The 14921-nt window shown below is 36.7% G+C and overlaps 1 protein-coding gene across 3 annotated transcripts in view; it reads left to right on the forward strand.

Moving 5' to 3' along the window:
• The window catches only part of GRB14 (growth factor receptor bound protein 14), a 58341-nt gene that overhangs the window by 35463 nt on the left and 7957 nt on the right, over positions 1-14921 (forward strand). For 2 of the 3 annotated variants that reach the window (XM_054277877.1, XM_054277878.1), the window contains 9 exons: positions 2253-2374; positions 4507-4581; positions 9528-9665; positions 10717-10827; positions 11017-11112; positions 11687-11767; positions 13988-14104; positions 14225-14282; positions 14375-14462. In XM_054277877.1, the coding sequence (XP_054133852.1) occupies positions 2253-2374; positions 4507-4581; positions 9528-9665; positions 10717-10827; positions 11017-11112; positions 11687-11767; positions 13988-14104; positions 14225-14282; positions 14375-14462 (886 nt within the window). The remainder of the gene's footprint in view (positions 1-2252; positions 2375-4506; positions 4582-9527; positions 9666-10716; positions 10828-11016; positions 11113-11686; positions 11768-13987; positions 14105-14224; positions 14283-14374; positions 14463-14921) is intronic. The other variant, XM_054277879.1, reaches the window with a different exon arrangement.

The following is a 14921-nucleotide window of genomic DNA, read 5'->3' on the forward strand; positions in this document are numbered from 1 at the left end:
GGTTGGCAATTCAATATTACTGGCCAAGGAAAGGAACAATTTGAGATATCCCCTATGTATTTTTAGAGCACTGAACAATAATGGAGTTATTTTAACGATGCTGATTTAGATTTGGTTTTGTTAGAAAGAGTTAACATATTCATCTTGACTTGCTTTAAGTATATTCTTAAGCATTGGAAGATTAGTTTGAACAAATACTTTTTAAATTATGAGTTAGTTTGGGATTGTTTTCTGTTTGTTACTGCTGTATGTTTATGCATGTAAATTTGGAAAGTCTTTTTCATCTCATAAGTTAGGGGAATTGGTATTGAAAGGAGAAGTGCTGTGGGCAAATGTGTGTGTCTGTGTAAACTCCAGGATTACATGGATTAATAATTCATCCATCAATTAGTGAACATTTTCTTTAAAATCTAACTGCTGTCTGAATACTCCTGAATTAGATATAATTGCATGAATCTTAGTGAGCTGAGCACAATGTTCTGCTTTTAATCAAGACAGACATTAATTACATTGCTGAATTCTGCCTTCATTGCTGTGTGGAGGTATCTGCTGAGAAAGTTTAAAAAGGAAAAAATCCCAACAAAACTCCCACCTAGGGCAAAGCATAAACCCACGGTCTCTATATTTCACTTTTCACAAACATATGTGCCCTTGGGTGCAGAGCTCTATTGTTGAACACCAAGGATGGTTGTGTCCTCACTGCTGCTGCCTTGGCAGCCAGGAAGCTCAGCTTTCCTCCCCACCTCCCAAGTTTTGCAGTTGCAGGGGTTCTACTTCAAATATCTGAAGTTCAGCAATTCCTGCAGCTCTATTAATCAATATATTTCAGACTTGTGTTTTTCTGGTATGTGTTATTTTAACTTGAATGGTTTTCACAATGTTTAAGATCATTGAAAGCAGCTGAAGTGTGCCTAAATTTGGATGATGCCATGTCATCCCTAGCACCAAGTACCTTGGTGCTGTGAGTCCCATACATCTGCTGCAGTTCCCCTGAGCAGGGCAGGCTCTGCAAACAGAACAGTTTTCTGTAACTGCTCTCCTTTGTAAGGGAAGTACTATCTTCATCCAGAAATTTTTCCTTGTATAGTGAGAAATTTTTCTGCTGGCTGTAAAGAGTTTTCTGTTTGCTTCTACATCTGAACACACATTTTCTAGGGCTCCTCTTTGAGTAGAGGACAGTGCCTTGGCCAGGCACATCAGTATCCTTCAGTCTCATTTTGATTTCACTCTGCATTCTTTCAGGTAGTCTGTGAAGGCTGGGAAGGTTCATAAAGCACTACCTGTGACGTAGTGCTGAGCAATGGCTTTCTATTTCTTATTTAGTTTAAATTTTTTCCCCACTGGGTGGCTGGAGAAGAGGCTTTTTGAAATGTGTTCTATCATGTACTCCAATATGAAATCTTTCATGTGCATTAAATACTTCCATAATTGAGGAGGCTGTTGTGGACTGTAGCAGGTGCTCCTCATGTTAGAGATAGCAGTAATAAAGAGATGATAGAAGGGGAGGTAGAAACTCTCCAGTCTAGTTGGAAGACAAAAATTATTTACCTAAACAGAAAGGCAGGTTTTTCATGTCAGCATTTAAGGATTTGATTACAGGGCTGTGTTTTTGGAGGGCACTCAGTGTTTCAGTTCCTTCAAAAAAGTAAGTTTACTCAGTTATAAAATATTTTTTGCTGTGACACCTTAAAAATAAAGAAATATCAGCACCTTTACCCATCTTTTGGGGTGATGCACAATGTCATATTTTTCTACCAAGAAGTAAGTCTTGAGGAAATGGTGTTTTCTTAAATGTCACAATGCCAAGCATTTAAGAGTTTTAAATGTCATCTCAGAGGAGCACTTTATAAAGCTGAAGGAAAAAAATGCTGGTTTTAACTCAGAGCTTCAGTTCTTTGCCCTTGCATCTAAAGAATGTGTTTTGGAATAGAACAACCTGTACAAGATTTCAAAATGCTTACTTTTCTTTCACTATTTTGGGGTATTTTTTGTATTCTGAATTTCTTTATGGTTTTATTTGCTTCATTTAGTCTGATTACAAAATGAGATTTTCATACAGCATCTTTAATTTCTGTCTTTTTGGATCAAAAATTGGGTGAAATTTTTAAAATTCAATGAAGGGCAAGTTAAATGCAATGGAAGTTTAACTTCACTTTATCTGTAGATCATGAGAGTTCTTTGGCTTTTGCTAGTCATGAGCTTGATATTTGCTTTTGTTTTTTCTTTAATATTTTTTGGTTTTTTTCTTATAGGAAGAGCTATAGAAGACCATGAATTAGTGATGGAAGTCCAGTCAAATTGGGTAATGGAAGAGGAAACCAAACTGTATTTTAGAAAAAATTATGCAAAGTATGAGTTTTTTAAAAATCCACTGGTAAGTCCTAAAACTTTATCTGTGAAGTTACTGCAGTTACTGTTTCTAAAAAAGTCTTTTTTGGTGCACACAGATAGTCAGAGTTTAAATTTTTTAGTGTAGCAGGAGTCAAAAGGAATAATCAAGAGGGAATATGTGAAATACAGCAATGTGCATGTGATCATTGGCTGGTCCCTTTCTTAGAGTTGTCAAACAGCCATGTTCATTTTTTATGTTTGGGAGTGATGAGAGCAGTGATTGGGTTTAATTGTATTGAAATTTGCACACGAACGTAAAACCAAATTAAATTTTTGCTACTCACTGAACTTTTCATCAAGTGACAACGTAATATAAAATGAAGCAGTATGAGGAGGGGCACCTGTAGCAAAGATGATTTTATTGTTGAAGTGAAAATTGAATGTTCTGGCCCAGCACTGCCAAATTGCAGCTTCTCTCAGCTGTAGCTAAGTGACAACTGACACAAAAGGCCATGAGCAGCCATAACCTACTAGGGGTAAGTGAAAGTGAAGCCAAAGTTAGCATACATAAGGAATGGAAAGAAAGCAGAGATGTCCTCTAACTCAGGGATGTTGCCAAAGGTTAATGCTGCTGATTCAGACCTTGGCTGATGGCAAAGGCCAGGGAAGCAGTCCTGGCTCAGCAGAAGGAACTCACCATCTGGTTGCTCCATGGTGTATTTGGGCGACTCCTAATGCTGTCTCTTATAAAACCAGCTTGTTTCAGATGTAAAAGGGAGAAATAGCAGAACTGCGTGAGGGCTTAAAAGATAAAAAGTGAAAGGGAACTCAGACTATCTATGCAAAATATAAAAAGGTAAATATAAAGATAACAAGAAGTAGAAGAGTTTTGGGAATTTTTTTGTTTGATTGAACTGTGTGTCTCTGGACCAATATGATAGATTTGTCCCAGATATGGAGATATCACTATACCAGTGAAAAATTTTTCATCTTGAGATGGTCTGCAGTTAGTAAAGAGGCTTTCACAGAATCACAGAATGGGTCAACCTTCCTGCTCAAGCAGAGTCATCCCAGAGCACATGACACAGGATTACATCCAGAGGGTTCTTGAATATCTCCATTGAGAGAGATTCCACAGCCTTTCTTGGCAATCTGTTCCAGTAAAGAACTTCTTTACTATGTGCGATCATCCACATAGTAAAGAAGTTCTTCCTCATATTCAGGGGGGACTTTGTATGCATCAGTTTCTGTCTGTTGCCTCCAAAAATTAAGTTTATATATTGTTTACCCAGTGAGTGGAGCTGCAGCTACAGCAGCTTCAGCAGCTATAGCTAAGCAGAGTTCTGCTGGGTGTTCTGGTCCCAGCTGCAGCAAGAATGTTTTATCACAATGAGTTAATATGAATTAACCCTACCAGAAGTTCAATTTCATTAAAAATGGAAATTGCTGGACATTGGGTGGCTAAGGGAATATTAACTTCAAATTTGTCCAGGCCTTGAGAGAACATTATTTGTGATGGTCAGACCCTTGTGTGGTTCATATCTGCATGACTGTATTGAGCACCCCAGCTGCAGGTCTGTCCCATAAATTATCCCTTGAGCTTTCCTTGATAATGAAACTGGCATTTTAGTTGTAAGCTTTTAACCCCATCATGTTGATGTAGTCAGATTTGTTTTGTTAATTTGTACAATACATAAAATAGAAGATTAAAAAAAAGGAGAGAACTCTTTCTCTGTTAGTGGAAGATATTCCAAAATATTCTACTGAGTTTCTAGTGTAATGAAAACAATAGAGAACAACACACTTTTCAGCATGTTGGTGTATAGCCTCCTTACTTTGTAGCATATTGACTCCCCAGGCAAATCTTATATGTCAACAGCAATAGAAATTACTGGTAGAAAAACAACACTAAGGGCCAAATATTGCAATGTGATTTGCACTGGTGTCTGAAACCCTGTTCCAGAGACTATTGATGTTTTCTCAAAATTCTGTGTTTTTCAGCAAATAATATATAGCATGTGCCAAATTTTGGGATGATACTAAGGTAAGCTTAAATTATTGGATCAGGGAATCTTCAGTGTCTTGTGCTGCACTGAGAACTTAAATTGCACATCCAAGAGAGAAAGTTTTGTATTTATTTCTACAGAACTTTGATACAAGTTCTTGTTGTTACAGAGCTTTTTTCCAGATCATATGATATCTTTTCCAAGTGAGACCAATGCTGCTCTAAGCCACTCTGGGATATTACAGGTATGTAATCCTTGAATGAAGATGACCCAGCACAGCTCATAATTTCACATTATCTGTGCTGTGTGAGCATAGTTCTTTATTGCTGTTGGATCTGTTGCTAGGTTTTGAATAACTCAAGACATGGTTAATAACTTCTTTCCTCAAGAGATAAGAGACAATGTGTCCCTTCCTAGCAGCTTTTATGTGTCCACACTTGGAAACTTGGATGTCCTTTAACAATCAAGAAGCACCAAAATGAAGGAAATACAGTGAAAACATTAAACACCTTTACTGGGTATTTCAGGTGTAAGACACCTTATCCTTAAATAGGTGGAGGAGTGCTGAACAAACTTAGCAGCAGGCTATGGTAGAATACCAAAATACTGGTGATGTGACACAAATGGATATAAAAAAGAGTTAAATGGTTAAACTTAACGAGTAGAAAATTTAGACTGACTAGTATGATTTGTTAGCTTGAGGGCTACTGTAGCCTTCAAAAAAAATTATGGTAGGTCACTCAGTGTTAGTCATCTTTTAAGCAGACACAGGATTCTAATTTACAGTGGGAATAATGAAATGATAATACAAAATGACCGTATCAGGGATCATTGTCTTACTTTCAAAGAGGGGAAAAATGAGTAATAAAGGTGGAAACATACACATCACTCTTGTTTGCTTGTCATTGGAAAAATTAAATAATAGAAGAACTTCCACTGGTCTTAAGACAGCAACCCTATGCATGAGTTTTGGGGATAAAGAATGATTGGAAAGGCAACCTAACACAGGATATTTAGGGCAGAAGAAAAGAAAGACAGAAATTACAGTTTAAAAAAAACTATATGATAATGTCTACCTTAATTTCCAGCAGTAAATGAAAAACATTTTAAGTAACTAATTGTCAAAGTACTCTTTCATATTAAATAATTATGTCCTTATAAGAGTGGATTTTAATCAAGATGTTAAGATTATCCCAAATATGGTAAAAATTTTTGTGAATTAGATTTTACAGACACTAGATTCTGTAAGTAATTTTTACAAACCTAAATAAAATTTTTGTGATTTCAGAAGTGCTGCAAATCTAATGAAAATTGTTTCCATTTTGCCACCTACATAATACAGATTTTGCAGTCTAGCACAAACATTTAATTTAGAAAATTCTGTCCCCTATGTTAATAGAGGTTTATATTTTTCCTCACAAATGTAATTTAGTAGTTCAAAAATAATGAAGAATTTTATAAGATAACTGTTTGCCATATATTCTTGTGCAGAACTTCTTTAAGCCCAAATTGTGAGATCTAGAATATGTTCAAAGCTGCTAGGTAAACTTAAGAAACTTCTAAATATACAGCTAGTTACTTGTCATTTTGGTGACTTGAAAAACATGTTGCAAACTCTCCTCTGTTGCTATTTTGTGTTGCATTGTATGCTTAATTGTATTTCATCAAATAAAACTTAATAGGCACAAAGTAGAGAATACCTTGGTGGATTGTGCAGCCATTGTGCGCATTTCAGCAGAAACTGTTGGGTAAATTGTTTACAGTGAGTCACTATCTCCTTGGAAACTTTCATTAAGACAAGTTAATGGGCTGCATTATTATTTGTGATGTGCTTGGTTAAGTATCAAAAGAGACATTAGTTTGACAATTCAATGCTTACAAGTCATTAAAAAAATCACTTCTGATACTTTGACATCCTTTTGTGGATTGAACTGTAAGCAAGTAAAATGTTTTCAAGGTCTGTTTTTCTTAACTCTCATTGAAAGTGGAAGAGTGAGTATTTTGGCTGATGATTTTGAATCAGAGCATCTTTGTAGAACAGAGCCACGAAAACAAAAGAGAAGTTCGTGAGTCTCCTATCCATTTAGCATGTGCTAAGTGAAAGTACGAGGTCTGGGATATACTGAGTGCCTGTGTGTACCCAAGAGAGGTTTAATTGCTGCCATGGATTAGCCTACAGAGGAGGTGTGTCACCGTATTGATCAGGGTATGGCAGCTCTGAGACACACTGCTCTATGTGCATGTGTAGTGGCAGGCAGTCTGGGTCATTTGGAACTCGCTTTAGGCTATTTTTGCAAATTGGCTGTTTTATATGTCAAAAATGAACATGGTATGACAATTTTAAGATCATTATTAAGAGCCAGGCTTCAATTTCTTTAATCTCTCTGCCACAGCAAGTCCCCCTTTCCCTAACCAGTTTCTCACATGACTGCCATTTCAGACTCCAGGCTGAAGCAGACCTGCACTGCATTTCAGTCTCTTGCCAGTCTCCTGGGTGTTGTTTTAATCTCCCCATTGCCTTACTCTGTCTTCCACTCTAGGTTTTGTTGGCCTCCCAGTCTAAACCTTTCAGGTGGACTGAAGTCTATAGGGGACAATATTGAGATTCAGAATCAATTCTTCGCTAGTATTACTTGGTCCTCCCAAAATTTTTAGCGGGTTCACGGTAAAAATCCAGCTCATTCCCAGTAGCATTGGTCTGGCTAACTGTCATCACATCTTTGAAGAAATCAGTCATCAAATTCAACACAATTCACAAAGTCTAGTATAATGATGGCTTCTTTAACTCCCTGAAACACTGCATATGTTTCAACTCCTCAGTGCTGTCTATATCAGCAGCTGAAGGACATGGTGGCATTTGACACCACTCTGCTTATCAGGGGATATATTTCACTGTGTGGGGAAGAGGGTGCAAGTTTATTTCCACATTTTGTGTGACCAGTAGTCCCTGTCTGCAGTGTACTATCATTTAGGTCTCCCCTCTTCTTCCAGTACTAAGGATTTTTCTTATTTTTATTTGCATAAACAGGGACCCATTCCTTTCTATAACAAACTTATATGTATCTCTATTAAAAAAAAACCAACAAAACAAGGGGCAACAAAAAACCCCCAACAAAAAGCAAGCTGAAACAAAAAACAAGGAAATTTTCTTTCCTACTATAATTCATTTTTGGCATTTATTACAGACATTCAGTTCTCACTCTGAAATATTTTTACTGCTCATCCTTCTGACAGTTAATGGTTTTGACTACAGCTTGTTCATGTTCTATTTTCTCACATAGTCCTCAGCTGTCTTTCCTTAGAAAGGAAAAGATGGATTTAAGATTGCCTTTTTACTAGCATTACTGCTATTTTATTTTAATTGATAGCATGGGTACAACAGTGGCTGTCGAAGCTTAGCATTGTATTGCTCCTCCACTTTGGTCTGCTGAGTAAGAGAAGTGTTTTTCATGACAACATTTCTGGTTTGAAGCTCTTATGGCAGAAATCCTGGGGAAGACACTTGTGCAGGCAGGAAGCCAACCACTCCTTTTAGTTTCAGCAGAGACATTAAAGCCTAAAAAGATGCTCTTTTGTTTTTGCATACATTGGCTTGTTTAGATTTTCTTAAGGCTTTAAGTTGACTTTGTTTATGGATTTTATACTTTTTCAGTTGAGCCTGCATATTTCCCACCAGTGAACCTGTTAGTGCATGGCAAAAGGGAAGATGAACAGCCAGAACATGTACCCAGACCTACCCATCTGCTTCAGTGTGGCTAAAATAGCTTTAGCTGCATTTGCACACAGCTGTGTGCCAGCAGCACGTGTAGCTAGATGCACCTGGGCTTACTGTAATTGGGCTGTTCAGATGAATAGCAGTGAAGCTGCTCATAATGCAGCCCTGGTGGTGGGCTGGGGCACTGCCCTGGCCAGTGGGGCCCTGCTCCTGTTACTGCATTCACACCAGCTCAGGTTGGTCTGCAGCTGGTACTCATGCATCGCACTGCAAGGCAGAAAAACAATAAAAAGTCAAAGAAACCTTCTATATCTTGGTTGGACTGTATTATTTAGTGGCCAGAGAACTCGGTGTGCTTCCAAAATAGCGTTCGCTGTTTCATTCTGCTGGAGTCCAGTACTGGCCAGTGCATCTCTTGCCTTGTAATCTGTTGTTTCACTCCTCAAATAAGATTTTCTGGAAATAGAAGTGTGTGGGAAGAAAATTCAGCAATGAAAACTGCAGATATCGACCAGAAAATCCTTTGTGCCATACCTCTATGCAAGCCTTGACAGAATTTATGATACCACAGACCAGTCCCGGGGCAAGGTTCCTAGAAGAGCTCAGAGATAACAGATTCTGTGGTATATACAGAAATAGAACAGTTCTGGGTTAATATGTTTAGAGTCAGTTCTGAGCAGTGTTATTGGAAGAAGAGTGATAAAAATGAATGCATTACATGGAATCAGGGTAAAGTTAATGTGGTTGCTCACTTTTAGTGGGTACTTTTGCAGCAAGACTGAGTAGAACTGTCAAAGCCTCAGCAAGATGAGAGCTGTGTTGCACTCTGACAATGTCTGATGAAATTGCTGAAGAGAAGTAATTGAATATCCTGAGTAGAGGCAGGAGCTGTCTTGGGGACAGGCCCAGTCGCTCTGATTTTGGTTCAGCTAAAGCTCTTCCTGAAGCACCTTTCAGGTGCAGAGCCCTTTCTTCCCTACTTCTGACAATGCTAATATCTACCTGACCTGCATGGCTTTGTAATTCAGAGTTTGTGGTTTGCTGAATTAATTTTAACTCAGGTCAGGTAATTTCTCTGGTTTGTAACGTGGTGGATGAAGGGAGGGACATAATTTTTTTCTTCTGTTGTTAGCACTGATTAGCAGTTTTATATAAATAGGGTCTGAGGCATGGGATCAGTACTTCTTACACTAGTTTAGTTGCAGAAGTTCACATACTGCAGAAGTAATGCTCTCATTTCAAACCATATGGTTCCATATAAATATGTAACTTGCTTAGCATACCTTGGAGTTATATAACATTCTTACTTGCCTTAAATGAGAAGTGCTGTTGATGAGATTAGATGTGATCATAACTGAATTACTGTGGTGTGATAGTGTATTTAGGAGTTATTCCCCTTAGCCCTGAGTATGTCAATGAAACACAAAGCTGATTTCTGAGAGAAAGAAAAATGCATGTCTGATACTTTCTTTCAGATGTTCCTTAGCTCCAGCACATATCCTGAGATTCATGGTTATTTGCATGCAAAGGAGCAGGGGAAAAAATCATGGAAAAAATTGTACTTTCTTTTGAGAAGATCTGGCCTTTATTTTTCCACTAAAGGTACATCTAAGGTAAGGGGGAAAAAAAAAGACAGAGAGCAAGAACTGTGAAGTCAGAGCAAATATGTATGTATTTATCATTTGTTGTAATAATAACAACCAAAATTTATAACCAAATAATTAAACTTAGAGTGATAAAAAAAAGAAAAGATAAATCTAGTTATTATAGATAAAATCTAGAGAGATATGGAGATACAAAACTGGGAAGGTGCTTTCTTAGAAACTCTGGTTTCTTTTTGCCTGATAAGTTTGCTTCATTTCTGCTTGGTGTTTCTCAGAACAGCGTACCCTGTTAAGACAAATTGTCAAATACTAATTAAATTTCTGAAGTATAAGTAGATGTTCTGAAAAGTGGATACAGTAATTAATTATATAAAATAATAATTTCTGCAGATAAATTTGGGAATTCTCAAAATTTGTCACTGCACGGTTTTTCATTCTACTAGTTCAAATTTTTGGTGGTGGTACTTTAAGCCTTATCGCATTAAGCATTGGAGTTGAGAAACCTTTTACATAAACTACTCAAAGCAATGTTTATTCATATGTTGGATTTTCTGTAATTACCTGCCAAAGTTTTCATTGAGCTGGTTTTTATCCTTTGGCAAATTTCGTTTGCTTCCTTGACATAATTAACTTAGTGGGGAGAGATAATAGTTAGAAATGGTACTGGGCAATAATTATAACAGTATGTTGTTTTTCAGTTTATGAAAGTTTATTTTGTTTTGATGTTTGAAATGCATACTGCTCTCAAAACTTGCCTCCTACTCTGATTTTATTATTGCTTGGATCTAGTGGAAGTTTTCTCAGAAATTATATAACTTATAGTCTGGGGGATTTTTCCCCTCTGGAAGAATAAACTCTTTAACTGATTTGATTTCTTTTTCCTCTGAATTATGAAATGACTATTGAGTTGCCTCTTTTTAGACTTCATGATGTCATGTTTGAAACTGCAGTTTGTAAGACTGTATTTTGGAACAGGATAACTACTGTATTCTTCCAAGTTTCTTATCTGGAGAGGCTGGCTAAAAGTAGTCTAACGGTATTACATTACTTTTCTTTTTAGGAGCCAAGGCATCTGCAGTTTTTCTGTGAATTCAGCAATAGTGATATGTACATGTCTTTAACAGGCAAAAAGATTTCTGGAGCACCAACAAACTATGGATTCTGCTTTAAGGTACAAGCTTATTATTCTGATACATATTAAAGCAAGCCACAGTTTTTAGGTAAGCTTAAGTTTCTTTAAGGCTTTGAAAGCAATATTCAGCTGTCTGTTATAAAATAGGAGAATTAGTGGCTTTTATTTCAACAGGTATTATCTTCAAGATATGCTTTAATGCTAAAAAAATGTGCTGTGGCCTTCTAGCCTAACAAATCAGGAGGAACCAGAGACCTGAAACAGCTCTGTGCAGATGATGAACAAAGTAGGACCTGTTGGATGACAGCAATTAGGTTACTCAAGGTAATTTTTCTGTGTGGAGTTAACTTCTTGCTTAAGTGTGCTATGTGGTATTTTGATGCTGTGAGTAGAGAGGTAACATCATTTTAGGTTCCCATGCAATAGCAGTATCAATTTTGTACTTTGAAATCTTTTTTTTTTTTATCCCCACAAGAAGAGAGCGTTCAAATCCTGAAATCATTTTAAGGGGTGGAATGATGCCTCAGTCCTGAAAATATTTAACATTAAGCATATGTTTCTGTGTAACCATGTTGAATTCGTGTGAGATTGCTGAGTAATGTTGAACAAAGCGACAAGAATACACAACAAGGGAACTTCAGTGTTTTTAAAATGTGACTGTTTGTGACAAAATAGGAACAGGCCAGTTGGTGTATTAAATGGGTAGTATTTCATGCAAAGTGAAACATTTGTAAAGGCAGCAGCAACAGTGATGATGTACATTTCCTTAGCCTAACAGCTTTTCTCCCTGGTTTTTAATGGTAAAAAAAGGCATGTGCTATCTTTTTCATCTGGAAAAAACCTTACTTGGCTTAGGTTTATAATTTAAAATGCTAACCATGTTATTTTCTGGTTTTAGTATGGGATGCAGCTGTATCAGAATTACATGCAACCATATCAAGGTAGAAGTGGCTGCAGCCCTTTGAATATAACACCTATGGTATGTCCCACAGTAGCTCCATGAATAAATACATGTTTCTGCCATTGTGCTCTTTTCAAGTAACTTGTGTCAGTTACACTACTGACCTGCTCCTTCAAAACCTTGCATGTGCCAATGCTTGCCGAAATATTAAGGGCTACCAGGGTTGACTAGAGAGCTAATTAATTAATTTCAATTTAACAAATGAGTTAAAAGGCTTTCTCTTTGTAAAATCTTCAGTATTTTGGGAGTTCATTGGCTTATTGCTGTTGAATGGAAAGAAGATTCTGAAAAGAAAGCAGCAGGACCATAAATGTGTTAAAAGAGAAGCAAAATGTTTAAGGTTACACATGGTGATGAAAAAGAAGATTATAACAAATCCTTTTTGGTATACTTCCTCTTTTAATTAAAAAAAATACCCAAAAACATTAAGTACTTGAGATGAATTTGAGCTGGTGTAATACTGACCAGACTTTGGGGGAAAACCATAATTTGGCAGATTTCTCCTGTTTTGGAGAAAAGCAGACTATACAAGATATCGTGTCCTTCTTCTCAGTTGGATAGTTGGGATTGGATGAGGTTTTCCATTTCTTTATATCTTACGTTATCCCTACTCTTTATGAGTCATTTCAGACTTTTTCATGGATGATTTATATTCCTTTTGTGTTTTGTTTTTGCTAAATTGGATAAAAATTACTTTTTGCAAAGATCTGTGACAATGATTTTATAGTGATTTGTTTTTAGCTTTTATTATAGTTCTTGCTGATAAAATGCCAAAAAATGCATTTGCTATCACAGGTATTCACATAAGTAGTTTTCAGTGATCTTGCTAATAAGCATGGCTTATTAAGCATGTGCTTAATATGCTGCCTGTGCCTTAGTTTGTGTTCTGTGAAGCTACTGCAATAGCCAGCTGCTGCTCTTATGATGGATCAGAGAGCTACTACTGATTGTCTTCTCTTTCACTGTTGTGTGCATTTTAGTTCCCATAGCTTCTAACAGGCAGAATCTATCCCACTGCTAACAATGGCACTGTTTTTCTACTGGTGTATAATTCATGAATAAAACAGCAAATTGAATAATCGCGGATTAAGCGCACACGCTGATGAACGTACTTCATAAGGAAGCCACTTCCACGTTTCACATCCCTTCATTTCTCAACCATGTCATCTACAGAGGGTTCCCTCCACCCTGCTAGAGGCAAACATTTTCTCTTAATTTTCCCTTATTTTTTACTTTTGCAAAGTTCTTTACAGGTTACTCAGATAGACCGTAGTCTACAGTGTACAGTGAACTACAGAATTGCTGTCCTCCATTTGTAGTTATATTCATGATTGCAACAAAGCAAAAAAAAAAAAAAAACCAAAAAAAACCACCACCAAAAAAAGACCAATAACCAGACCTGCTCTGGTTTTGGACTGGGAAGCTTTGCTAACCCTACAGAAATCTGGGCCTCTTGTGTCCAGATGTTGTTTTAACCTGTAGAATGCTCTTTTATTTATTAGATATTCCAGTGCCTGCCATCACAATTCTTATAAAACCTGATTGTGTAAACCTTGGTTTCTGAGAAACATTTTGGTGATTTTTAGGACTGTTTTGTCAAACCTCAATGTTCTTATTCAGTTGTTACAAAATTGATCTTCACTGAGAGAAAAAAACACAAGCATTTTTTGTAACAGATGCTGCAGTTATTGAGTCTGTGATTAGAGTTAGAAGTGATGTATTAAAATAGAAGCTGTACTCCATAGAAATTGCTGTTTTCAATGCTTAAATATGGTAAACTGAATGGAAATTTATATAGCAAACATATAAATCTGACATATTTCTAATGAAATATTTTGAATATTTTTTAATTGGATCATTATGTATAATAATTTTGTATTTTACCTTTTTTTCCCTGTTACTTGGACATCTTAATAACAGTTTCCTGACTTGTTTTGACATGGAAAGGGCTAGTTATAGTTAAAAATATAAATACAGTTTATGGTAAAGTGATATATTTGTCATCCATTGCAGTAATGCAAAAAAATGGTCTGTCCAGCCAGACTGCAAAATTGAGCTTTGCAGCAGCATACTGGAATTATAAATGCTCCCTAGGGTAAAATGAGTTTGGCTCTGATGAGAAACACTGCCAATACATGAAATATCACTTACAAAACATAATGTTTTCTCAGAAGCTTGCTTTTAAATGATGGATCTTGTAAAAAGTGAGCAAACTAAATTTATTTTTCTTTGTTGCAGAGAAGCATTTCAGAAAATTCTTTAGTAGCAATGGATTTCTCAGGACACAGAAGCAGAATTATAGAAAATCCAACAGAAGCCCTTTCAGTCGCAGTTGAAGAAGGATTAGCATGGCGGGTATAAATATCTTTGATTTATCAGAATAGTGTTTTCTGGTTTGGTGGGGTTCATTTTTGTTTGTTTGTTTGTTTTAACAAAAGAGCTTTGAAGTCACATTTTTGCTTCTCTCTCATACAGAGGAGAGGGTGTCTCCGACTCAACTCCCATGGTAGTCCTATTGCCATGTCTAATATGGGTATGTGTGAGTTAATTCCTTGCCAGACAAATGCAATAACTGGTTCTTTCAATAAAGGGAAAATGTTTTTTCACTGATCTTTTTTTCTACAGCTATACACAGATCTCAGTCATGGTTCCATCATAAAATCTCTAGAGAAGAGGCTCAGAGACTTATTTTGCAGCATGGACTTGTAGATGGGTAAGTTAATTCTTTACCTATCTTCTCTGAGACATGTTTCTAGCCAAAAACTCCTGCTTTCATGTGCCTCTTACTGGGGGAGGTGGAGCAAGGAGATTACACTTGCCTAATAGGGATAAAAAGTCTTTTATATAGGGCTATCTGGGGATCAGTTGGTTCCTATTCTATATCATTTGGAAACCGTGCAGTGGTGATCTAGGACTTAGATTCTGTCAGTGACTGATTATTTGTGTCCGTTCAGAGCCAAGCACTAGAGCTGTGTCTTTGCACAGGATTCTCTGGAGCTGTCAGCCTTGGCACGACTCTTTTGTATCTCTATTAGTGATGAAAGATGAAAGAAAGCCTGAAAACAGTACTCTAAGATGGGCTTTGCTGGGACAGACATTGAAAAAAATGTATGGTTTTTTCTCATTAATTGACTAAGAATTGTGTCATTCTTTAATAGTAAACAATAAACGT

The sequence above is a fragment of the Melozone crissalis genome, unplaced genomic scaffold (genome assembly GCF_028551555.1).
Source record: "Melozone crissalis strain CALT ecotype California unplaced genomic scaffold, PUWL_Pcris_2 ptg000023l_1, whole genome shotgun sequence".
NCBI lineage: Eukaryota > Metazoa > Chordata > Aves > Passeriformes > Passerellidae > Melozone > Melozone crissalis.